The 26,987-nt window shown below is 42.6% G+C and overlaps 1 protein-coding gene across 2 annotated transcripts in view; it reads left to right on the forward strand.

The window, feature by feature from the left end:
• The first annotated feature begins 4,674 nt into the window (after positions 1–4,674).
• RSPO2 (R-spondin 2) overlaps positions 4,675–26,987 on the forward strand; it is a 92,913-nt gene continuing 70,600 nt past the window's right edge. For both annotated transcript variants that reach the window (XM_088523135.1, XM_088523143.1), the window contains exon 1: positions 4,675–4,807. In XM_088523135.1, coding sequence (XP_088379261.1) covers positions 4,714–4,807 — 94 coding nt within the window. In that variant the 5' untranslated portion in view covers positions 4,675–4,713. The remainder of the gene's footprint in view (positions 4,808–26,987) is intronic.

The following is a 26,987-nucleotide window of genomic DNA, read 5'->3' on the forward strand; positions in this document are numbered from 1 at the left end:
AAAGGTCGTGGCTTCAGCATATTGGAGATGAGTCGCCCAATTATAGCAATATAGAGTGATGCAGAAATTTCTTTTTAAATAAATATTGGTATTGTTCATTTTAAGAAGATCTCCTGTCTGTTGTGTAGTGAAATTAGGATGCTTGGAGATAACATTACGTGAAGTCCAATAAAGCATGGAAAGGTTCAATTACTTTATATTGCAAAAGCAGCAGTGCTTTGGCTTTAACAAAGTGCAGAAGGCAGGATCTTTTACAGCCAGCAAAATCTCTGTGGAACACGACACATAAAACTGAATTTTCAGGCAACAGAACTCTTGTGCTATAAAATAATACCATTTCAGAACAGTGTATAATCAATCATCTCAGCACAGTACAAATGCATTAATTTGGCTGCCCAGACTTGTGAATAACATATCTGAAATACATCGTTTTTAGCTGTTCACAACACTAAAGCTGTTGCCCAGATTTTCTTCATCTGGTATTTCAATTATCGCCACATCATCTTCCTGGGCCTTGACTAATGCATTCTTTCTATGACCGTGCCCATCGAATACACCATTGCTCAGATCACTTTCCCAGTTCCTTACTTCTGACAGTTCAATCTCTAGAATGTGTGAAGTATTCATTAATGCCCTAATCCTGCAAGATGGTACATACACCATTCAGTGTCTGTAGAAAGCTCCCTTTTTTCTTCCTTCTGCCCTCTGTTTCTGGATAATCTCTGAAAACACAAATTCAGATGCCACTTTTGGAATCGTGACCGACTGATCTTCTTTTTCTGTCTCTTCCTGCTAATGTTAGCATCTTGGCCTATTTCAAACGCTCATTCAAATAGAAAAAAAAAAAGAAGAAAGAGAAAGAGAGAGAGAGAGAGATCTGAGAAGCTTTTCTGTTACCTTTAATCTTGGTCAATTTGAACAAGATCACTGTTATATCCGATAGTAAAGTAGCTTGGTCATCATCTCAGATTTACCTGCAGGTTTTCACCTCCAAACTACATCTAGTTCATATCTAAAAAGTAGATGCTACCTATTTTATAATATGATTTTTCCACGTACTTATCCAAATTATCATTCAAATTCTTATCACCAAATACATTGCTTATTGTTAACACCATAATCTGTGAATTTAAATGGAATTTTAACCTCTTCTCTATCTAGAATTGTGTTCCTGGCCATTAACTTTGATTGTATTGCTCTTTTTCTTGCATGCTTCTACTGGTTCTCCCTCGTTACAGAAGGAAAACTGCTTAACTACTGCTCAAAAACACTTCTTGTCTATGTTATCTCATTCACTACTAAGAATTCACCTCTTATCTCTACTTGATCAAGGATGCAGGTGTCTGTTACTCAAATTCTGGGGCTTTCAAATACATTCAGACTCTCTTCCTAGCAAATCATCATGCTTGAGAAGACCTCTTCATAAATACTTAAAAAAAAAATCTAATTAATTATATTCCTTTGAAGCTGTCATAGTTGTGTTCCCTACAAATGTCTCAAAACTGCACCTGTGCTGATCCATCGCCTGTTACAGACCTCTTCTGTCTTGCAGTCTCCTGATGTTCCCCGCCAGCTGCCGCTTGACATGGATCCTGCTGAGCAGTTCTGAGGTTGTGGCTGTGTCCTGCCCTGTGTGTACACAGCACAATATGATGCTCATCCATGGTTGGTGCTGCCAGGTGCTGTGGGGCTGTCCCTGAGTGGGCTGGTCTACCTTCTGCACCTTGAAATGCCAAGCTCCTGAACCACTGCTTGCCTCTGCTCTCAAAGCCTAACAGTTTCACCTGGAGGTACTTTCTAGGTCTGGGAGACTTTATGGAGCCCAAGCTGAAAATCCATCCTCACTTGAGAACTGGGAAAATGCCTAAGACCTGCTTTTCCCAGTGCCATCTCTGGAAGACAGTTTGTAAGACCTCAGCATTTTCACCCTTCTGAAGGTTTTTGCATATATTTTTGACACATCCAGGAGAGCTGCTGTATACGGGGGAGGTATCACTGGTACCACTGTTGACACAAAGGACTGCAAGACTCATCCTCCAGCTATTTGTACTGACCCAAAGCCCCATGGCTCTGAGGGTCAGTGAGTGTGTGGACCCAGAAACAAGAAAGCAGATTATTTACAAGTTCCTGCAGTTCTCTCAAATGTGTAATTAACACCTCTGTTTGATTCTCCCTTCTTCTTGCAGTTTAATATCTCTCTCCCCTGCCCTGTAATTCGGGAGTGCCTGTGGGGTGGTGATGTGCTTTCTGTTTCAGCATCAGCAAACTCTGACGCTGTACTCTAACGCTACTGCTAGTACAAACGGCCTTAATCTCAACTGTCTGCAGCCCACGATCCATTGTACGGAGTTAGAATGGATGTGCGGACTATACATCTCGGGGAATTCTGTTTGCCAATACATATCCTCCATTAAAATAAATTATGGTATCTGTTGCAACAAGTAATATATATATTTAGCCTTTCCAGAGATTCACTGTGTAAGTAGATTGGAGAAAACAAAGACCACAAACCACACATATACATGCCCGATTTTTTTTACCTTTTCCCTTAGAATCCACTTCTAATCCAGCTGGAGGCCTCTCATTCAAGATACAGAGCTGGAACGGCCTTGATTGACCTAATGCTTAGGTTTCTATTAATCAGTTCAAAGGTCCCATCTCTGTAATTCTTGGATGATAACAGCACTGGAATGTTTGGGGCTCTCTGTGTAGCATGGTGGGATCTCACTCACAGAGAGCCAATAACAGCAGTTATGATGGAGAAAGATTTGACATTTTGACATCACTCTGTATTATGGCATGACTTTTTAAAATCTTCACGTCCTCAATTCTTTTTTAAAAAAATCTTATATTGTGCCCCAAATTTTTTTTAAAAAAATCATGGGTATTAAACAAGTTTAGTACTTTTAATGTAGAGTGGCTTAGTTTAGAGAAGGGCAGCCCAGTGTTCTTGGTCCTATATGAGAAATGCTTGAAAAACTTGGGATCGGGTCTCTCCTCTGTCACATATTTCCCTTAGGATTTCAAGCAGATTATTTGGCCTCCCTGTAATTCAGTCCTCCATCTATAAACTGAGGATAAAGGCGCTTCTCTGCTTCAGAGGAACATTATAAGGAGAAACACATTGGAAAGTCCTGAGGTCTTGCGATGCTAAGGTCAGGGAGGCCGTATAAACACCACACAGTCAACTTCCATTTATCTGTGGTCAGATCATTTGGGCCTTGGATGAAAAACCTGCTTAGGGTCTAACACGTTTTATTAGCTCCGGCGCGGTGCCACGCGGATGTTGTTATGCTCTTTGGAGGGCCAGTTCTGCTCTGGAAATAGTACATCTGCTTGTGTCAGAACCGAGCTGGCTCTGTCCGGAGGCAGCTCGGGTATTTCAGCACCGCATTCCCAGAACCAGAAGTGCTGGGCAGGAAGAAGCAGAAACTGCAGTAGTTCAGCACGGATTCAGCTTGGATCCAGCTGGGTCTATTAGGGCTGGCTTGATGCCAGCTGTGGCAGACCCAAGTGCCTCTCCAGTTCCTACACCTGCTTCTTAGCACTCGCCGTCCTCCGGGGCTCATTACCCCGGCACGGCACCACACAGACGACCAGGTCCAGCAGTGGGAAGCAAGGGCTCCCAGCACCTGCAGAGCCGGGGAATGGGCTGTGAGGGGGGAATGGGGAGATGGAGCGGCTCTGCGGGTGCTGGGGTGGCTGGTGCCCTGAGGAGCCGCTGAACCCCCCTGCATCAGCACCAACCGCGCTCGGCATCACTGGGGTGCTCCCTCCCTGCACCTCTGCTGCCCGGGCTCCCCCTTCGCCTCGGGAAAGCAGCTCGGCAGCACCTCCGACAGCAGAGACCACTGCAAGCAGCTGAAAATCCCTTCCTGCAGTTAGACTTTTAGGACTTTGAGCAGCATCTCTCTAGAATAACGCAAATGACACTTTAAAGGAGAGACTTTGGGACTTGACTGGATTTTAGGGAGCCAGGAAAAAAGGGAAAGAAAAAAGGGCGGGGAAAGGAATAGATGATGGTCTTAAGACTGGGGATGAAAACCAAAACAAACCAAAACCAAAAAACACGCGATACATTTTATTCTCAAGCACGGAAACCTAAATAAATAAATAAATAAATAGCGGAGAGCAGAGGTGAACACGGCGGTTTCCCAAAGCCGCAGAAGCGGCAGAAGAGCCGCTCGCTCCGGGTTCGGCTCGGGGTCTGGGCGCGCAGCAGCCCCCGCGCCCCGGCGCGCAGCCCCGCGCAGCGGCGCCGCTTCTGCCCGGCCTGACAGCGCTGGCGTCACGGCCCCGCGGGCCGCATAAAAGAGGCGGCGGCGGCAGCAGCAGCAGCAGCGCGTCCCGCTCCGCGCGCGTTGCCCGGTGGCCGCAGCCCCGCGGAGCCGCCCTGAGCGGGGGCTGCGCCCCGCGCAGCGCCGCGCGGGTGGGCGGCGCGCGGGTGCGGGATAAATAGAGCGCCCCGCTCCCGCGGCAGCGCATCCCGCGGCGCGGCCACCGCGGGGAGCCGCCCGCCCGTCCCGCTCGGAGGTTTCGCCTTTGCGCGCTCGCCCCGCTCCGCCCCGCCGCGATGCCGGAGCCGCCGGGAGCTCGCGGCGCCTGAGCCGCGCGAGCCGCCGCCGCGGCAGCCGCAGCGCCGCCCGCCCCGCGCCCGGGGCCGCCCCGCGCCGGGCAGCGGCCGTGCGGGGGCTGCGAGCCCCGCGGCGCAGGATGCGGTTTCGCCTCTTCTCCTTTGCGCTCATCCTGCTCAACTGCATGGAGTACGGCCCGTGCCAGGCGGCGCGCGGGAGACGCGGCAAGAGAGGTGAGCAGCGGCGCGGAGCCCCGCGCCAGGTGAGCGGCGCGGAGCGGAGCGGGGCTGCCCCGCGCGCAGGGTCCCGCCAGGGACCGCTCCCGAGGTGGCGCCGCGCGCTGCGTGCGCGTGAGGGGGGAGGTCGCCGCGCGCCCCGCGGCCGTTACGGCCGTTACGGCGGTTGGCGCCTGAGGGGCGAGCGGCGCGGGGCGCACCGGAGCGGGCGAGCAGAGCTCCCGTGCGGCCGGCGGCGTCACTGCAGCAGCGCCCGCCGCCGCGCAGCGCCGCCCGCGTGTGCGAGCGCGGAGGAGGCTGCGCGGCGGCTCCGGCCGAGGCGCCCGGGGCTCGGTCCGCGGGTGGCTGAAGCCGGAGCAGCCCCTCACAGCGCCCGGCCTCTAACAAAGGCGACGCCGAGTCCTGAATTAAACGTGGAGCTGCTGGGAGCGCTGCCCGCGCGGCGCGCTGAGGCGGCGGGAGGGCCGCGGGCTGCGCGGAGTGTCCCGCGGAAGCCTAAGCTGCTTTTAATTGATCTCTACCCCCTCTCATTGATCCCGGACCGAGCGTGGGGCTTGTCGAACAGCGGGCCTTTCCAGAGGAGATTGATTTAAATTAGTTTTTACTTTAGCTATTGGATAAATAACCTCGGTATTGACAGTTGACTTAGTGGCGCTGTTTTGTTCTGTCATCTAAGGGTTTTTTGTTTTTTTTTTTTTGTGCTTTGAAGAATGCAGTTTTTTTCCCCCAATTAATAAGCTTAAAGAAGCAAGCATAGCCAGTTTTAAGCACTAAAAGCAAAATTTAAGAATGTATTCAAAGTTATAATAGACATTTGCCATGACACATGCAGGCTGAAGTAATGCTCTCGTTCAGGACCCAAAATTCCAATAATTTCCCAATTTTTCCATATCCCATCTGCAAATAATCAGGCATTCACTGTGGGGTACTGGCAGTTAAAATTTCTCTGGCATTCTGTTTTGTCTGTTACATGAGCTCAGATGCTCCATAATATCATTTTCTTAATGAAATAAAATTTTTGGCATAGATCGAGTCTCCTGTGCAGTAGAAATCACTTGCATTCAGTCTGGAATCGCAGGCAAGTATATCATATGTAGCGATGTTTTTTTTTAACACAGCTAAGCTGTGTACAGTAAACTTTATGTATTCCCGTGCCGGCGTGTTTGCGGATTTGTAGCTGGTGTAGAACACACTAGTAAACAAGAGTTTAGACAATCTGGGAAGAAGTTTCCAGATTGCTTTACCCACTTCTGCTTTTAACCCTCTCTCAAACCAAGGCATTCAACATTGCAAGGAAAGTGGAATGAAAAATTGAGGCTTAAGATGTGGTGCCTGCCTGGCACTGACTTTTGTTCTGTTGGTCAATCTTACTGCATTAAAAAATGATCTTTAGATTCATGGTAAATCTATCTGCTAGCTTCTGCTAACTCTGCTACTGTTCTTAGTTTCTTTTGCAGCTTAGTTCCTTTGCAGCCTAGTTTCTTTTGCAGCTCATTAAAATATTGTTTTCCCTTCCTTCCCCTGAAACTGTCCAGGACTTCCAAAGCTGGAGGTTGCTAAGAAGGTAATCATGATTCCTTGCCTTTCCTTCAAAACCTATTCTAAAATGTATTTTGGAGTTACTTAGTGTAAGGGTTATAGACTTATCGCGCAACTGTCTTAGCCTCATATCAAAGCACCTCCTTTCCCTTTATTAACTGCATAACTTCATTTTTTTCAGTTCTCTTGGCCTACTCTTTTATGTGCTTACTTTTCTGTTTTTTTTTTCTTACCTTTTCTTTGGATATTTTTTTCTCTTTAGCAGTCAGTGTAAGAAAAACAGCTTCATGTCTTAGTATTTTCCTGAATATCACAGGGCACATGAGACACCTGTGTATTTTCTTTGTCTTTGAGAAGGGATGATAATTTTCCCAAAGGCAATCTCAATTCAGTGTAGTAGTAGGAATATGTATGTGCATGCACTGACAGGGAGACTTCCTTGTAGTCCAGAGGGCTGTAGTGCCTCCTACCTGGGGATCATGCGGTCTCTGCTCAGATGCTGAGGGGATGCTGAACAGGACACATTCACACTGGGAGATCGGAAGCCATCTCTGTCCACAAAGAACTCGAAGAACTGTCTTTGGTGAGAAGAGCAGGATAAGGGCGATCTTACGGACTCCTCCCTGGGGTTTCCTGGGTGTTCTTACTCTGGTGCAGGTGTATGTGCCAGAGGGGCTCCCTCTGGCAGGGAGGGAACCGCAACAGCAGTGATGGCGACACGTCTGGAGGTGACAATGCAAAGAGTGTCTAGGAATGGGATTTCCCCAGGTGACACTGTGGCTCTGTTTATATGAGTACATGCATAGATGGAGGAACATGTATGAACTCCTATGTATGAACTAGAAATTTTAGCCTCCTCTTGAAACATGTCTTATGTTTGGAGGAAAGTGAAAATTTTGTCTGTAGGTTACAGTGTAAAAGCTTCTGAGCTGTGCTATGGAATATGTGTCTTCCTCAGATGCTATGTTAAAGGCTTGCAACACAATTTATGGAAGAACCAAAACAAGCTGCACTTTTTGGAATAACTTCCCAGCAAACTATAATCGATAGTAAAGCAGTGGAGGATAGCTGTGTTCCTCAACCCTTTACTACCTAGGACAGTTAACTGTAAAATATTATTAATATCTGCATCATACTATAACAGTAAGAACATCCTAACACTGAAACTATTGGCTGATTATGCCTTAGTGTCCAATAAGTTCTTGAACTAAGATGCAAGCACAAGTCACAACTTGAACAGACTGACATGTGTATCACTAGGGGGGACTCTCTTCATTGAAGAGTTAGAAAGAAACCTCAAATATGAAATTACTAAGATAATAACTGCAGCATTATGGCTATGGCTTGATTTTCTTTAATACTATAGGAAAGGAAGAAAGCAAATTTGGCACCAAACTTTAAAATGTGAGTGGAGGATTTGAGTGTAGGTTTTATTTTCCCATACTATAAACCTTTGGTCATACAAATTTGTATTAATATGCACATAATGTGCAATCCAGAAAAGCCATTGTAGAGATTTTTCAAAAGTTTCTTCCAGGGCTCTTTGGTAGCAAACATGGATGAAAATGATCTGCTTCAGATCATAAACTTTTGTTTCCCAAAATCATTAGACCAGCTTCCTCAATACTTTGAAAATCTAAACTACCATGAGATAAAAGCAAAGACTTTCATCAACTAATAGATAGCAAAGAAATGATGGGAATGATCAGTTTTCATCCTGGTGTTTATGCTGGAATGTTTTCAGTATGCTACTTAGCCATCTGAGAAAGAAAGTATGAATGAACGAGTAAGAACGCAGCTCATAGCGCAGCCTTGTTGAGAGTATCTGTGCCAAGGCAGGTTGTGGAGCCTTGTGGACGGGATGCTTGGAATGCCAGGAGGGGGATTCAACCTGAAATCGCCGGCCAGGTTTAGCTGCTTGTCCAGCAGGGGTTGGATTCAGCTGTGTGAGGAGGTTCGTGTTGCTGGCTGGTGTGTTTTGAAGACATCTGCCCTCTTGTGCCCGGCAAAGGCATGAGGGAGTTGCGTGATCCTCTACCAGTTACAGGCCAGGTCAGGTACCCTGGAGCAAGTCATATGTATTAAAACCTATAGGAAGGACTTAAACAGTAAGTTCTCTTTACTGCAATGGAGGACTTACTGTTTAAACCTACAGTTTAGCTGCAATCTGTTGCCAGAGCAGTTCAAAATACGCACCTGCTCCTGAAAGTGAGGATGTTCATAGGAAAGCTAAGAAGTTAAAAGTAAGATTGTAGTTTCACTCTTCAGTGTATCATATGCAACGTGCGTATGCAGGCCAGCATAATTACACTGTGTGATAAGGTGTACTGTCACAGCAGTGTCCATAGAACTTGCTTTTACTGAAAAAATGCTGTTATTAAAAGATGAACATTTTTTGCTATTAAAATTCAAGGCTTAAAGAAATAGTCAGTGGTTTTTCACTAAGTGTTTTGTTGCTATTTTCTTTTTCTCATTACTTCTACCAGGAGTCTGCAGTAATGCAGTGCAGGCCCTCTTTGGAGCTGCAGCTCCAATTTAACTCGCCTGTGATAGATGCCTGCATGAGATTAGACAAAGCAGGCCCAACTCTATTAATAAAGTAAGATGTTTAAATTGCTTCTAACTGTAGTGAAGTGTAGCTCAGATGTGCACATCCTCATAGCTGGCACTTAAATTGTGCTGAAACGAGTCCCTAGATGGGTCAGGATCACCCCTAGATGGGCTCAGGGCCAAAATCCCATCTTCTGACCTCTGTAATTAGAATTGTGCATTAATACCATGGTCATGGTGTGTACATCACCATCGGTGCTGGGTTTGCAACGCTTTGGAAAACATGAGAGGATGATGCAGAGTCTCTTAGTGTGTGCGGAGAAAACCCACTTTCTCGGACAGTGATTTTGGGTTTAAAACCTGTTAAATCTCCTTCCCAAGTTTTCGTGAAGTGTGTGGAGTAGGATTGTGATATGGCTGCTTGGTATTTGGTGTCTGGCAGTGCATCTGAGAAAGCCAAGTGTGAAGTGGCTCTTGCTCCTGAGCACTGGTGGATTGATGTAGACGCTGGGTTGCACGGGTGTTTCTAAAGTCTACATTACAAGTTCACTAGGCCATCTCTGTGTATAAGAGCTAATTGACCATGGTTTAAACTTTTATTTGTTGAACTTTGTGTATCTGTGCATAGGGAAATTACTTTTTAGCTTGCCTGAAGATGACACAGTTATGTTTCTCTAGGCATGACTGGTCCAGCACTTGCTCATTGTGAGATCCTGCCTATTTCCACTAGTACTTGTCAAATCTTAGGAAAAACGAAGCAGAAATGGAACAAGGTGCTGTTCTCTGCAGCATTTGTTGCCCCTCTATCCTCTCCAAAAAAACCCTCCAGCGCAACAGTGTGTCAGATATCAGAGCAGCAAGTGTCAAAGAATGAGACTGACTGATGTTTTACGTTTCCAGTGTAGTTTTCTGCAGTGGGAAAGTGATTGTAAATATCATACCTAAAGACACTTAACTGATGTGAAAGTAGATGTTTTAAACGTTGAATGGAGCCAACACTGCAACTCGTGTCACGTTGAGGTATCACAGACTGCAGATCTTCAGCCGGCGCAGAGCCCGTCGCGCTGCGCTCCGCAGAGCAGGTGCCCCCCTGTTCTGACCATGTGCAGCACGCGCTGCCGTGTCCTTATGTTAGCACTTAAGTGCTCGCAGGCAGCCCTGCATGGAATCTATGTAGCTCCGCTTTAATCTTAGTCTATTTTGATGGGATAACTTGTTTAAACACGGAGTTATTTCAAATTTCTCTTTGGGTGGTAGCATGAGAAAGATTGGTGATTAAATTTCCTGGCCCTTCCTCTTGTTTATGCACTTTCCTATATAAAGTGGAAGGATTAAAAGAGCATAAACCAAGGAATAGAACTGTAGTATGGGGCAGCAAGAATGACTCCCTAGGGGAAAGCAGAGAAGGAGCTGGTGTTTTGAGCCTCTTGGTTATGTGATCGGAAAGCAAGGGGAGGTTTTTAAGATTCCACCTGTCAAGGTGTGGCGACCCCTGCAAAAAAATGTTCATGATCTTTCTTTTACCTATTGAGTTACTCTTGGAAACATCTTCTGTTATTAGGGAGTTTGCCTATCTTGGTGTCCGGTAATAATTATCAGCTGTGCATTTCTTCTTGACATACCAATTTCAATACAGTCAAGTTCTTGGTGTATAGCCTTGAGACTTTGCCCTTTTACAGGGAAATGGAATTTATGATAGGCTCTCTTATTCCTCTGTTTTTATGGGATGGTCTTCATATCACTGTAATAAGGAAAGTGTAATTATTTACAACTAACAGCTTAAAGAGGCATCCAGTTCTGTAGTTACACTCAGAATAAACACACTTTTAACTGAATTATGAACACTATTTAAGGAGGATGACAACAAACCTTGTGTACAGTTAACACAGATTCAGAATGTAATGGAAACCCTTCCAATATGGACTCTGTTTGAAAAAGTAAATTTTGATTTCTAAGATTTTTAAAACATAAATCTAAACACTATCCAGAGTGTATGCCCTAAGGAATATGAGTCTCAAATACATCTTTCTGGAACTTTAATCTTTTTTGGGAGAATAATGGAGAGTTTTCCTTCTTATTAGGAAAAAATTGCAGTATAAATTTCCCGATCCAGACAAATCTTTTGCTTTTTCTGAGTTTATATGTTGGCTGAAATATGTTACACAGAAGGCTGTATGCTCCAGTAATGCCTGGTCTTCTCACCCGTGTGGTTGCCACCTTTGAAATACTCAAACCGGCCACGCTGGCCATGTCAGGTGAGTGGCTGCTGTGCACACACAGATTAACGTGCAAATGGACGGCAGCGCTGACAGCAGCCACTCGTCCATCCTAACACTTGCCGGGAGGTTGGAAACCCCTACAAACCCCTACAAGAGCAACTCCCTTTCAGCAAGAACAGTTGTTAATGGTTTGCTCTCATATCTTTGTGAAATACTAAATAAATTTTCATTATAAACCTATTGATTGACTTTCCTGTAGGATATATTGACAAACATGTAGTTCAGACACCTGGAATGGCTTGTCATCCCCTTTAATGTTTTTTGAGTTGAGGTAGTATTTAAGGGTATCAGCTGAGGCTGCCCTGGGCTTCCTCCCCTACCAGAGATGTCCTTTGCTTGGTCATTTTGGTGCCTCAGAACTCTTGTATTGGCTGTAACAAAGGGCCTCCAACTTGTGCTTCTCTCTTGACAGGAACCCAAGAACAAAGACTGTTTTGTAAGGTTTTATTTATCTAGCTTCATTGAATTACATGTTTTAATACCTTTATCAGGGGCATATCATTTCTTTTTACTTCTAAAGTCTGTTCCTTGTCCTTTCCATAATGAATCAATTTTCTCTCCCCTACTTTGCAAACTGTCTCTTGTGAGGAAATTGTAAATGGTGAATGTTTAGCAGACTTCTAGCATGAAAAAAAGAGTAAAAAAAAATGCGAGTAAATAAATTATGTCATTGAGATTGTGCTTCTTGAAGTGTTTTGACCTCTATTTTATACAGCAATACTGAAGTTTGCTGATGTCTTTGCTGAAGTCTGCAGTGATCCCAGTGATTCTGAGTTTGCAGTGAGTCATGGGCCTTTGTCATGTTAGGGAAACTGCAGAAGTACAAGTGTCCGTCACAGCTTTTTTATTCCATCTAAGATTTTGCTGAACTACATCTGTCACACTTGGCCTTCGAAAGTTTATCTTGGGTGGGGAAGTGAGTTTTAGGAAAAACTTGTAGCTGTAGTTAAAAAATAAATGAGAAAAATCTCAAATGGTTCCATATCATTTAAAGTAACTGTTGTTTTCTGTGAAGTTTATCTTGATTCAAATTTACGGGGTCTTTCACAAAATTCTATTTTTATTTGAACAGCATCTATGCTATACTGTGCACATCTCTACTGCTGAACAGATGCCTGGTAGTAAGAAATACATACTTTTGAAGTTAACAAAAAGGATACAGGAATAAGAGACAGAGTAGTCCCGTGACTAATAGCTTGGGGTGAAGTAGCAGGAACTCCAGCATCCCAATTCTCCATCCTCGCCCACATTCACTGCTTCATGCTGCCCCCTGCGTCAAGAGCGCGTCTTAGCACCAACTGCTACTTCACGTTGCGGAAATAAATATCAACGGCCTCATGTGGATCCCTCTGAGCTGACACAGACAGAGCTCAGCAAAACAGTGACCGTCCTGCCCAATTTCCCAGATTTCTGCTCTGTGTGCCCTGTTCACCTCTGCTTTACACAATCTCTGCAACCCCTGCAGAAAGCTCCATGTTGTCCCCAAAACAAACTAGTTCCACTCAGTTTTGGGTTCTTCCGCCCAAAATGCTGTGTTACCTATATCTCGAGCTAGCAGTATTTTAGAGGGGTGATTCACAAATGTTTGGGGTACTTGCTTATGCCTGCCTAGTTTGCAGCTGTGCAGAGGAAGTGGGGAGAGCCTGGTCTCTTTATAAATCTGTGGTACAAAGGAGCTGAAAGGTCTGCAGTTGCACCTTTCCCAAAGGTGTTCGGGCAATCGCCCACCCGAATCAACCCAGGGGAGTTCCCAGGTGTTTGGGGGTGACGCGAGAGCTCCCAGCCTTGTAGCTCCCCCTTGACAAGATCTGGTTCTAGCAGAAGCCAGAAATAGCGCCCATCCCGCCTGCATCCCGTCTGCTCCGCACGCCCGTGCAAAAAGAGCCGGTGTTGATGCTCAGGGGAAATATAGGAGGACCACTCCAACTTACAAAACCAAGGTTCTCTGTCAGGTTAGTTTTGCATTGTACAAGTTCCTTGCTCCTCGTTTATATATATATATTTTTTTCTTTTCAAATATTTATATCAGAAATAGGAAATTCAGAATGCCATTCACTGTGAACGAAATTATGAAGATACTGGAACTAGCTCTCATTTCATAGTTCTGTAGGTTCAGAATAAGGCTGGTTTAACAGTAATCAGCCTCAGATGCAGCATGCACTTCTGAACTGGTCCCTGCTCTCGTGCACACCGTGTTTTCAAACACTGCTGCTCTCGCACCTGTTCAGCTCCCACAGTAAGAGTGGAAATCAGGAGCTTCTCTTGTTTAAAAGCTGTAGTGCAGTTTGCTAATGCTCTATTTGAGAGCTCAAAACTCTTTTTCATTCCTTTTAGTTCTTTCCATCAGACTCCTGGAAAAAGTCTAGCTGCTTCCAGCTTTTATTTTAGTTATTGTAACATTAGCAGTGCCATAAATACATGGAGGGTTATTTTAGCTTTTGGAAAAGGATTGAAATGCGACTCTAGTAAACCTGAATCTGAAGACAGACTTGGTTTCATATTGTTTTCTCTTAATAGCTTTCCAAGCAGCCACTAAGTGAAACTACTGCATATTGAGCCTGCTGTAATACGAGGCTCATTGGGTAAAATAACATTAGTCTGTGCTACTTAAACACACTCTGGAAGGCTTAAAGAGGAGAGGAAGGAAAATATTTGAGGAGATCAACTGGATGTGGTCGAATGCAAGTAATGTCACCTGAGAAGGATTAGAATTTGCCAAAGCTTGACCTGAACGAAGACCTTCATTTAGGACTTGTGTTCCTACCAGATCAGCTGTGGTAGTTTTTCCATGCACAGTTTTTTACCAGCAGTCACATAGTGAAAGAATCCAGTGATTTACTTGGCTTCTGTGTCTCAGCTGCACTAAACTGTTTTTTTTTCTTAACAAAAAAAAAAAGAAAAAAAATCCCAGTTTAACATTCCTTCTCCTTATTAGCTGCAGCTGCCTCTTCTAATTATTGAAGTCTTAACATTTTTTTTCATCTACTCTGTTGCTTTTATCCTCCCTGAGAGCTTAGTGTCCTCACCCTAGCTGATAAACAGCTACACGTGTAGCTGATACACTTAGATGTGGAGAGCTTCCAGAAATCATGTGCACTGGCACTTCAAAATTCAGGAGAAACCCCCCTGGAGTGTTAGGAGCAGGGCTACTCTATGGGCTTCTTTGCTTTTTTTTTCCTGATAGCTCTGATTATGAGGGATTAGCAAACCCAGTTAGCCTTATTCTTAACAGGCTGATTTTTGATAATTTCTGAAAATCCTTTATTCTGCTGTTTTGCTATTGCCCTTTGGAAGTGCTCAGAACATTTTCCTGTGCACCTCTCTGCATGGAGGGTTATCCCTATATACGTAGAAACAGGGTCCCAGGGATACTTAAAGGCCTGAGTTCCTCTGTAAGATAAGGGAGGCCTGGGAGTGTTTTTACTACCTCTGAAAAATCACATTTCGAGGCACTCTCTATTCTCCCCTTGTAGTAACAATGTAGAGATGTGCTACCGTATGGAATGATTTCTTTTGTTTGGCCATGCTTAGCTAGGCAGAAGGCTGGTTAGCTGAATCTTCTTGACAGCATTCAAGTACATCCTAGAGCTTTTCCTGTGCTGTTTGATGTTCCTCTTTATAGCTTTCCTTTAAATGCTCTGCAGGGATTGCGGTTTCGTGGTAAGAGCATGAAATTTGAATCCAAGGTGCCTGCTTTGCTCACAAGCAGAGCTGGTCACTATGGTTAAATGTCAGATCCTTCTAGCCACGCTGGATTCCCCATGTGTGTCTGTAGTTCTCTCCCCCAGCTCCCCGTGACTACAGGAGCTCTGGGTGTGAGACTCAGAGCCTGATCTTCTTGTCCCCATCACCTCCCTCCTTAATAAATGCTGAGTATTTGAACTTAAATAGGAACTGCAAGTCCCCTCTGTATGTCAACCAAACTGGCTTTTCATGTCTGTGCCTCAGGTCCTCGAGTGCAGGGGGTACTATTTTATTACAGTGCAATTTGCCCATGCAAATCCCTGATAAAAATTGAAGACTCTGAAGTGTTGATCTCTGTAGAGAATTAGACAATTCTTACGAAGAACAGTAAGTGCATATATGGGTTTCCTGGCTCCCTAGTTTTGTGCTTTGACTGAGCTAACATCTACCTGAAGAGCACTGCCTTCATAACAGTGCTCCAAGAGATTTAGGTCTTTGCTGCATGTATGTCACATCTGCTGCCTTCTGATGTCCACCTGAGGTGAGGAAGCAAGACCTGTATAACTACGATATGTAGAAAATGCTGCAATTTCTTCATTACAGGCTATATGTCAGAAAGATTATTTCACACGGTTTTTCTCCTGACATACTTCACTAACTTTCAGGCACAAAGGATGGAGCTCCTCAAATGCAAATAGCTATTTGTTGTAGACTGAACTGATCTCTCTTAAGAACAGCTAGAGATATAAAAACCCCAAACTGTATTTTATTCCATACAAAACCAGGACAGCTGCATGATGATTTTAAAAATGACATGAAGCTCCAGGCATCTCGGACTTTGTTTATTAATTCAAGGTGCTTCAAAGATGCCTGTATTTAGTTGACAGTTAGTTGAACACCTTATTGTTTTTTACTGTAACTTATCTGGAAATGGAAACAGCTTTAAAATTCAAGGCATTTTCAAAATGAAGAAATGTTTGTCTTATCAAGTGTATTTGTCTACCTCCACAGAGCTGCCTGTGTCCTTCCGTTAATTCTAGAATGTTATTCACATTACAGACCTTATCTTTGTAATATGAGCCAAGTGGCTTTTAGCTTTTTAAATGGAGATATGACTTGTCAGTTTTTAAGATCATATTTGCATTTCTACAGAATTGTCAAAAAAATCAGTAGCCCTTTGCCAAAGACTTATTTTAATATCTGCTTGAAATGTGCTAAATCCTAAGCACCAAGATAGCAGAGGTAAATATAATACATTACTTATATTCTCTTTCTTATGATGAAATAATCATTTGCCTTTTTAAAAAAACCGCTAAGTTTCATTCTTTCTGAATGCAGGGCAGTGTGTTGTGTGTTAAGCGGATCTGAAATACAGAAGCTACTTCTTTCCATGCCATTTTCTGATGGTATTCTTGCAAGATGAGAAGATAAATCTATACATATCTGAACAGCAAATGAGCTCCGTCTGTTCTAGCTCAAGATTTCTAAGCCAAGTCTAGCCCTTCATCATTGTGTGATGTCTCAAACTGATGCCTTGGTTTGATAACAGGGAAGATGACAGAAATTTGGGGGATGTTTTGAATGTGCTAAGTACACGCAGGATATGAAGCACAGTTATGTTGGGACTGAATTAAAGTGAATTCCTGGAGCCCGGTAGTGTAGAGATAGAGTTCTTTTGATGCATCTTCTTGCAGCTCCAAAAAGCTACATACATGCATATATTTCCATATATGAATGTATCAGTCTGTTTTCTGCCCTATGTTAAACTATGTTAGGTGGTTAGAAACACCTGTTCTGCTTTTCTTCTTGAACCTTTTGCCCTTTTTCTGGCTTTGCGCCACATTCTGGTGCTCATATGTCACTTTTCCATCATTTTTAACGCTTTTGTTTCACAGTTTTTCTCAAGTTTCTGTAGCTTTTCTTGCCTGTGAATCTTTCATTTTCTGAATTTATTGCTGAAACTATGCTCCATATTTACTGGAAGTAACACTTTCTTCTTGTCTTCCCACCTCCAGAAAACTGTCTTTATTGAAAAAGTCTTTACTGGTTCTTTGTTGTTGTTGCTTTGCAAGAAATCTTTGTAGGAAGTTTTGAAATCTTTTAAAACTTTGCATTTTTATACCTTTTTTTCTTTTTTTTAAAGTTCTCTAGCTACCAATAGTTTTCCACAATGACTATCTTAGACTTTTCAAAAGACCTAGAAGAGGAATGCAATGATGAGGAACTGTCTCATTTCCTGACTCCCAGCCTGTGAGACCTTAGTGAAGGTGCCCAGTCCTCCTCCTGCCTCCACCTTTCTTAATCTGGGAAAAGTAACAGCACTACAGTGGTGCACATATCTTAGAAATAAGTTTAGTTCTGTTACATAGTTCTCTGTTTCTACTTATTTTTTGTTGTTGTTCTGGTATTTATAATTTGGAAGTGATGTACCTTTGTATTCATTATTTTCAGCTTTTAGGGCCTTTCATCCAACGTGCACTTTGGAAGCTTCCTTCATGGGTGTCAATGGCCAGCCACATGATGGCCAAACCCATGTCCTTGGGCTTTGGACTCGAGAGTCCTTTTGATGTGTAAGTAAGTTGATCTGTAGGTTCTTGAGACAAAGTTGTAAGGAGAATTGTGACCTTGCCAAGTGAATGGCACATCTTCCATTGACATGAGTGGAATGAGAACATCACCACTGGGTCACAAGTTTTTGTGAAATGCTGTGGCAGTTGGATTAGATGTGTCTGTGAACAGGCTTTACTTGCAATCATTTTCATAGGTTGTAGTAGGATTGTGTCTGTTGCTGGTTTGCACAGCACTTTGCATGTGTGTAGATTATAATGAAGTTTTGGATACTTTGGAGCTAGCTGAGGTGAGCTGAAGAATAGGCTGTTTCTAGTGCAGAACCAAGCTTGTTACCAGCACTCAATAAAAACAAGAAAAGGATTTCCTTTAAGTTTCTGAATTTTATTTACTCCTCCTGTCAGCACAAGTCTTAGCATGTAAAATCTTTTGGGCACAAATGAGACTTCATAAAAACACTCTTGTTAGAATTATTTCAGATTTGGCAGTAAATGAACTCTTTCCAGTCTCTTAGCAGATAGCAACTGCTTCATATTTTGTTAGAACACTTTGGCTCCTGACATGAACCTTAGACCCATTAATCCTGTAATATAGTGAATAGGATTGGAAAAATACAGGATGTAAATATGTTCTTCATTATGCTCTTTAATACCAACCAGATATATAGTGTGCATTCTAGAACATGGTAGTCAGAATGTACTAAGCAACTAGCAAATTGTTGACAAGACTCATCTGCTATTCATTTATTCGGGGGTTAAGAGCAAAAAAACCCTTAAGAAATGTCAACTGTTTAACGTTATACATTGATGCCTATCACATCTTGCTCGATGTGGCTTAAATAGGTAGGGCCAGTGGCTTTATTACCTTCAGCTCAGTATTGAGCACTGAAACCGGAAACAGGGCAACATAAGGAATATGTGAAGGGTTCTTCAGGAGGCCCTCCCGGAGAGAAGGACAGCTCCGTGTTGGGAATGTTTGCATCGGACAGTGAGCATAAAAACAAAAAAAGATTTCTAATCAGTGAAGTAGTAAGTACTTACAAGCTCTTCAGTTTTACCATGATCTTTTAATTTGGGCCTGGATATTCTTCAAAAGTTTAATGGGCCAGTTACTCAGATCATTTGAGAAATAGGAAAGAATGACTTCCTACTGATATGTGCAGCATGTGCTACAAGTTGCTTAGAGGTGGTGACCACTGCAGTTTTGATAAATTGGTTACATGTTCAAAGAAATATGCTGCTTTGAAATGCTGCTTGGTTTATTAACTCAAAATTGAGAAATCTGGATTAAAATCCGGACTTGTTGGTGCTTTGCACGTACATGGCTTTTAATCGTGTGATTGCTTGCATCTAAGATAAATGAATATCAATTTATGTGGAGTTGCATATTATATGTGTTTTCAGATCATTTTTCCTTGAATCATTGGACTCTGAATAGGAAGTTATACTCCAGCTAAGAATAACTTATGTGTATTTATCTGTAACTCGTAATATTAACTGTCAGGAAACTCTTGCAGAAAGGAAACATGAAGGCCATTATCTTGAATACAGTTTTCATTTTCCCATGCAGTATTTTCCTTTTGAATCACTACTAGCATGCAGGGCTCTAGACTGCTGCTTGAAATTCATCAAAGGCAAAATACTGATAGTTGTTCTTCATTATTTGTGATGGTTCAAAACTTCTGGTAGTCTGTGTTTCCAGGAATGAACAGTTGTGTGGGCCAGGTTTTGTGTTTTTTCTACTGAAAACTGTTGTTTTTTTAAATTCTCCTCTGTCTCCCACAGTCTGTCCTGCAGATACTGCAGTACGTTGCCTTCCAGAATAGACAGACTGTCAGTATATTTGTGTAAGTGAAAAGAAACCTCTTTTAGAAATGGAGGTTGTGGGATGCTTTTGGGACCACCTAATTAATGTGTTATTGCTTATATAATGAATGATGCTGCAAAATTCTGCTGTTGCTGCCATATCACTATTTTCCCCATCTTAGACGACAGGATAGCAGAAATATCAGAACCCCATAAGAAGAAGTTACGTTCCACTTCACTAGCTACTGAGCAGTAAAAGATGCAGTAGAAAGATGCGATAGGAAAAAAATTGCAGTCTTACTTTATACTTAACTTACATCTCAGCTCTTTTCTTTATGACTGAGACCAGGATGCCTCCACAGTACTACATGAGCGTATTCTCACTTGGGGACACAAGTAAAGGATCCAATGGACTCAGTGAAGGAAAATTAAAGAAAGAAAGTTTTCCAGTTTTAAACAAACAAACAGAAACCCCAAACAACACACGTTTTCATGAACAGCAGACAAGTTTCATAGAAAGTATCATTTAGTACAAAGAAAGAAAACTGCTGAACAAGATGTCAGTGGGGAAGTTTACAACCAGTCTTAGAAAACAGCATCTAATTAATTGCTCTGGGATTTTGGGGTGCAGTTTTTATTAGGTCTGACCAGAGCGCGCTGTGATCTCTTCTGAATGAGGCTGCCTGGAAATATGCTAACAGCCTGTGCGCAGATTCGGCGAACATTCCTGCATTTGAAGTGGTTTAGCAAAATTCATTTATCCATTAAATCAAGAATTGTGTTTAGGCTGCAGGACCTGATGGCCCACATAATGTGCACCGGGCTCCTAGCAGTCATATGTAAACTGTCTAATCACTCTCAGCTGTGTTATAACAAATAATTGGAAACTTAATATCTACCAGCACTGGTACCTGTATCTGTCACAGTGGTAGACTTTCCTCTTGCTGTTCCTTAAAAAAAGAAATCCCTCAGAAAAAGATGTTTAGCCTTTTTTTTTCCGCTACTGTTAAAAACTTCTGTTACACTTTGGCTGCCTGTTGTCCATGTTGCACTGTTTTCTTTGAACAGAAGCCAGAAAGCCAGTCTATTTTTTTTTTTTTTTTTGCAAATACTTTGCAATGTGAACAACTGTCAGTAGAGAGAGATGCAGTTGTGTGTTGAGACGATGATTTTAGCAGGTTGCCAATGCACCAAAGACCACTCCAGAAATCCCTGGCTATAGATTCCTGTGCTGTGAACTGCTCATTTGGAATCCCAGGACTTTGCACAGTGGCCAACTCTTGGTGCCTTGTCCACCGTGTAGCTTTTTGTGTTGGTTAGAAGAACAGTAAATGCTTTTGTGGTAGCATTTCTCTGTGCTCATTTTGCGTGGGTCTAAATGTGTGCGTGGGATGCAACAGCAATGAAAAATTGCACCCTGTGTATTGCAGAAAGATTGTTTCTGCTTTTGTAATGTTATCTGATCTATTGGAATTTTCCAGATATTCAATTGAGGAACTCAGATCTGCTGAAATGTATTACAAGACCTGGGAGAGTAGCCTGCAGGTAGGATTGTGGTGGGGAGATAATGTAGCTTTTAAAAAATCTATTAAAAAAAAAAGGCACATTTTAATGTGAGAATTTGAGACTAGTTGAAGCAAAATTGTAATGTGAAAAGTCTCATTACACACACTTACATTTTAACTCAAATCTGAAACTTGCAGCAGTAATGAGAAATCCGTGTTTTTTCCTGAACAGCCACGTCTGAGCAGATGTTACAGTTTTGGTGTTCTATAGTGAGCCATGTAATTAGCTTGATTGCTCTGCAAAGAATCCAACAAATCAAGAGCATAAAGAGGACAGTGACTCATGTGAGAACATTTGCTGTCTGCCACAGTTTGATTGTTAATTCTTGGTTGTGTGATTACTCTAGGAAGTATTCAAGGTTTTATAATTATGGAATAGAGATAAAGTATAGGAGCTGATTTTCAAAGTGGAGTTGCTTTCTTGGGCTCATGAGGAGATCATCTCTCTTCTTGTTCGGAATAAAGCCAGCAAGACCAAAGTAGGAAGGAAAAAAATGCAGATGGTGGTGCTGCTAAACTGCAGATGGCAGTCTGCTTAATTGATCATTTAAGAGGGAACCCTACAGTCACCTTCATGTGGCTACAGCTTTGTTTATCATATTTAGCAGGTGCTTATAAGTTTGACTGCCAAAATCTTCTACCAAATGATCATCTCATCCCCGACTGAACCCAAGCCCAATATTTGCATGATAATGTGAGAATTGCTCAAAAAAAGAGTGACTTCTGCTCAAAAATGCACCTCGTGTAATCTCATTTTAATGTCCACATAATCTGTGGGCAGGAGGTTGGGCTACAGGGAGGCCAAACTGTCCTAGAGCTGCATGTGCTTTGCCAGAAGAATCACTTGAACCTTGAGTGCCCACCTGGGCCCTTGCTGCTGGGACTCTTCTTTGTGGTCCTGACCTTGAAGCAACATATATGTAAAGAGTCATGTAAATACATACTGAACATGCTGAACTCCATCGAGTTCAGGAACCACATGCAAGGCTGAGACCTGTACTCTTAAATTAGGAAGTCCAAAAGAGAGAATGGTGGGGAGGGACTGTGGTGATGTAACTAAAGTGAATGTAGCACTGTGGAAGCAATAGTGGAGAAGGCAGTTTTTATTATGGAAGAGTGATCAGCTGGGCTGATTGATTTCATGTGTGGGTCAGATTCTTTTTAAAAATATTTTTGTATAGAATTAAATATAAATTCTTTACTTAGGATTATTGTGGTTGAGTATGGTTATGCTGGAGGAACGTAGAGTGGGAATGGGTGCATAAAAACAGACAAACTTTTTAGAATTTTGGGATAGTTATAAAAGAAGCACTTCTTAATTGATTTTAACAGCATCTGAAATGTATGTCCCTGACTTAACTGGTGTCAAAGTTACTTGTTTTGCATCAAATTAATCTTATGTTTCAACAAACTATAACAAATACTGTTCCTGACATTGTTTTATTTTATAGGTGCTGATGACAGAGTCTGTGCATCTTATAAATTGTATGCAATGTGTAGAACTCTTATTAATTGGTGGTGGAAGTTACAATCCATATTTTAAATAAGTAGCATAATACAGCCATTCAGAATTACACCACAAGAAAGAGAGGCCTTTAATGGGCTCCATATGGATGCTTTTAGAACTGGTTGAGTAAAACTTTGCTACACCACATAATGGTAAACCATCAGTGCTATAATGTCTTTGGGGTCTTTTAAGAACCTTCTTTATAGACACTCTTCTGACGGAGATTAATTCATTAATGGTTTCAAGCCAGCAGTATTAGGGTTTATATTGTTACAGTAAACAGGCGTCAATGCTGCTTGCATTGTTCCTTTAAATCCCTGGAAACTGAAATGCAATATCCCCCCTCTTTTAAGGAAAGCTCATTTTGCACAAGCCATTTTTCAAATACAATATCACTTGCATTTTAAAATAATTGTTTCCAAACATAGCTGAGCCGCTAACTGTCTCTTTCAGATGACAGCAAGTATATGTACTTGGGAAAACCTATGTATACGTGCTGCTGTCTTCCGGCATCAATTATTATTTATTGGTCTATTTATACAGAAACATTAAAATTTAGTTCAGTTGTCCCTTGGCTAAGCATTTAAATGAACTTTATTTATATTTTTTTAAGAAATTAATGTTTAGCTACTGATGCCCACTGAACTTGGATAGCATGGCAGGACTGGGCTCCTTGCATCCAGCTTGGCCTGCTGAGCTTTTCTGTAGTAAAAATCGCATCTCTGGACTCTGTATCTACGGTAGAGGTGAATATACAGGAAAGCTGGTGTGCCCCCTTCCTCCCTCAAGCTGAGGAGCTCCCCTGTGCGCGTCCCCTCTGTGACGGGGCTGCTCCCCGTCCCGGCCGCCCGCCTTGGTCCCTGCGTGGATTAAACCTGCAGAGCAGCAGCATCCGCGAGAGGTGCAGCCGGCTGCTGCTGGAGCCCCGAGACTGCCGTGCTCCACCATCTGCTCCCTCGCAGAAACGAACCACTAATGAGAGAGGCATGTTCTGGTGGAAAACAAAGGCTGTGACTCCGCTGAAAGGGCACACGCAGGAATCTGCTCCTCCAGCTTTTCATTACGTGTCTTCAAACTGCTTGTGCGTCTCGGAGGGGTGTGTGTGAACGTGCACGTGTGAGCGGGAGCATGGAAGGGAGCTACCCAGCAATGTGACACCCTGACTGGCTTCTCTCTAGGGTTCCAAATGAATATTTTACAAATAAAAGGGGTATAAAAATGGTCTTTTCACAGACTTTTGGGAAGAACTGACATAGGATCATAGAATTGTTAAGGTTGGATGGGACCTTGACCACTTCAGAGCAGTTACTTCTCCAGTTCAAAGGACACCAACACTCTTAGCTGCATCCTCTGTTGCTGTAGTCCACATGGATGTTCACACACCGTATTGTGACTATTGCCTGTGCCAAAGGTTTTCTGTGCTCTTAACTCTTTGGAAAAAGAGCATCTCCTGCATAACCCTTCTGCACTAATGCCCATAAATGATATTGCTTTTGTCAGCTTACAGGGGCTGGCAAACTAAAGACCCAGTCAAACAGTTCAGAGTAACTAGGATTAATTTGGACCACTGTCCAAAGCTTCAAAAGTTGCCATTTGGCCTGAATCAGTCAAAGGCAGGACCCAAACCAAGAAGCAAATTCAACTGGCAGAAGAGAGTTTCACCTTCCTCTCCCTTCTGCCATTGCTGACATCTGTGTGGCCTTGGGAACTGGTTCACTGAATGCAACAGGTTTAAAACTTAATGTTCTTTTACTGTTTATAGTAGCAGAGCCAGGATCCATTTTTTTCTGCTGCAGAAGCAGTGAAGGCACCATGGGCTGTCCACTCAAGAATGGGATCCCACCATTGCCTTAAGATAATAAAGTAAAATAGTTTACTTGGTGCCTACTGCAATTGCTGATTCTTCTGTAAAGAAAAGTAGGTAAACTTCAAAAAAATAGATCTCTGGTCTTTAAAGCAGTTCATGCTTTGCAACACTACTGGGCAGACTGCCTGCACGCTCAGACGTTGCTACTTAATCAGTTCTGTCAATCGGGATTTTTGTTTTCCAAATTGGATTTTTTTTTTTTTTCTGAGAGAAAAACAGGTGACCAATGGGGTTTCTTTATCACAAAAGTCCGGGAACTGAGTTTGAGACTCCCACTCTCCCAGATCATAAGTGCTGGCAATAGCAGCCTTTTTTTGCGCTCTGCTCTCTGGCATCAGTATCTTTGTGTTTTTGTTTTGTTTTGTTTCGTGGCAACTGGAACTAATTAATTTACCAGGGCCAGTGTCCACCAATGCATGTCACCAGATTGCTGCTGAAAGGAAGGGAATGATACAGCTGTCAGAGAAGGAAGGGAGAGCTCATCTCATGAGAGTTTATTTTTAAGCCCTTATTTCTGTTTTCTTGAAAGGCTGATAACTGATTAACCCGAGTGGCTCATCAGCCCACATGTGAAAAAGGGGTAGTTCCTCTAGAAGGAAACATCCGTTCGTTACTTCAGATGTCGGTATTTAATACATGCTCCCAGTTACCTTCTGCACATATGTAATACATTCGAGCTTTTTATAAGGCTGTTGGTTACAAATAGCTTTGAAATAACTACCATGCCTTCCAGCTATAAAAGCCCATAATAATTATTCATTATATCACCATCATTTTTATTATGCTAACAATGAGTCCCGCGCAGCCCCTCGTGCAGCCGAGCGGCGTTGCTGAGCGCGGCTCGGGCGCCCACACGAGTCCAGCGCCCGGCACTGGCGCGCGGCTCCAGCATCCCTGGGTTAGGAGCGGCTGGATGGAGTGAGGCAGCCACCCCATGAAACGCCAGTAATTGGATTCATGTTTAAATAATGTGTGGGCAAAAAACCCTTTAGCTTCCTAGCTTAATTCTTTTTATTATCTGTATGTAATCTGAGTAGGTTCTAACTAGAAATTCTGTAAGAATTAGGCTAGCTGGCTTTATAGCTATAATTTAGGCATAGTTATACATACCTCTGACAATTCACCACTTCCTGCTACATATTCAAAACATAAAAGACAAGGATGTTGAGATGGTAATTGTTTTTCAGAATGAATTCTGGTTCTTTCTGTCTTACTTTCTTCTCCCTGATTTTAAAAATATTTCTACAACTTGCAACTCTTTATTTGTATTTGTATTTTTTCTTCACATTTTAAGACATTGAACAGAAAAAGTGTATGCTATACTTTTTTTTTGTTTTTAAAGTCATGTATGCTGTTATAATATCCAGAGGCTTAGAAAATGTTTTAGGCTTTAAAGTGCACTCCTTTAAGCTGTTTTAGTTCCAGAGCATCTGATTTAGATACTTGTGCATTCATTTCTTAAATAAAGTGAAAGCATATTGTGTCATACAAGATACTTTTTTTTTTCATTATCTGATCCTTATGCATTTGAACTTGGGCTCCTGTGACAAAGACACAGTTGTTTGTCCTCTGATTGAATTTAACAAGAAGCTGGTGTTCTCTAAGTATGTGTGCCTCATTTCCTATAGCAGAGCAGTACAGTAATGCTAAATGCACATATGTACAAAAAAGCATTAAACCCCAGAAAATCCCCTTAAATCTCCAAGCTGGAAATTCAACCACAGAAAGGTAATTGCACTGAAATTTAAGCCAAAAGCAATTTTCTTCTGTGGTTAAGGAGTTTTAAATATAATAAATAAACTGTGATAAAAGGAGTCTTTAAAGGCAACCTAAAGGAGATGGTAGGAATTCATATGTGTTTAGTGATCCCAGTTGCCAGCTGCATGAACATCAAAAACCATTTTTCAAACCAATTTTAAAATAATGCACAAAATAACCCTCTTGCATTACTGCTGCTTCTCAGTTATTTCTGTTAGATGTTCAAATAGATGATGCACTTTTAAAGCGGTTACCAGAAAAATGATCCTACTGGGAAACACCTGTAGATGTCTTCCTAGGCTACAACCGCCGTCCCCTTGCGACACACAGGCCGTTAGAGCAGGGTATGGGAACGACATCGAGTAGAGGTCTGGAGGGAGAGGCCTTCCCGTAGCTCCAGCCATCTGAGGGCTGGATTCGGCCTCACAGCAGCCCCACAGGGACCCTCAGCACACTCAGGTTCTTCCAGGAGCCGGCAGAAGGCGACTGGCATCTCCAGAGGCAATTTGCCTTGTCCTGTGAGGCTGGCTTCAGAGCGGATGCTTTCAAGCAGACCAAGATGAACCTTTAGTTTTATGACAAGTATTTTATTTCATACAGTCCCCATGTGTTCTTTCCCATTCTTTATTCATATATTTTCAAAACTCTGACCTCACAGAACATTTATGGGAGTCAACGTATCTGGCAGAGCTGGGTGTGTGCAAAGATAACATGGTTCCTGCTGATGATGTCCTTCACCTCATACCTGTCAATAAGTAGCTCTATTTATTTATTTATTTATTTATTGACAGAAATGTTTGCCAAATAAAGAAATCTGCCTATCTCTAGTTCTCTTAAAGCTACTCAAACATGGAAGCATTTTCAGCAGTAGTGCTCATGGAGAGTCTTGCCATGGTTGGCTGAATTTCGGGCTTTCCTAGAAAGCCCATCAGGATTTTCTGCCAAGGTCTCAAGTCTCTGAATATTCAATAGTGCTGCCTATACAAATAAGTTACTTTCCCCCTCTGTTTTTTGCCTAGCTTTGCATAGTTACCATCTAGTTTCTTTCTTTTGTT

The sequence above is a fragment of the Tinamus guttatus genome, unplaced genomic scaffold (genome assembly GCF_059628265.1).
Source record: "Tinamus guttatus ecotype Peru unplaced genomic scaffold, ASM5962826v1 Tinamus_guttatus_pri_ptg000012l, whole genome shotgun sequence".
In the NCBI taxonomy this organism is placed as follows: domain Eukaryota; kingdom Metazoa; phylum Chordata; class Aves; order Tinamiformes; family Tinamidae; genus Tinamus; species Tinamus guttatus.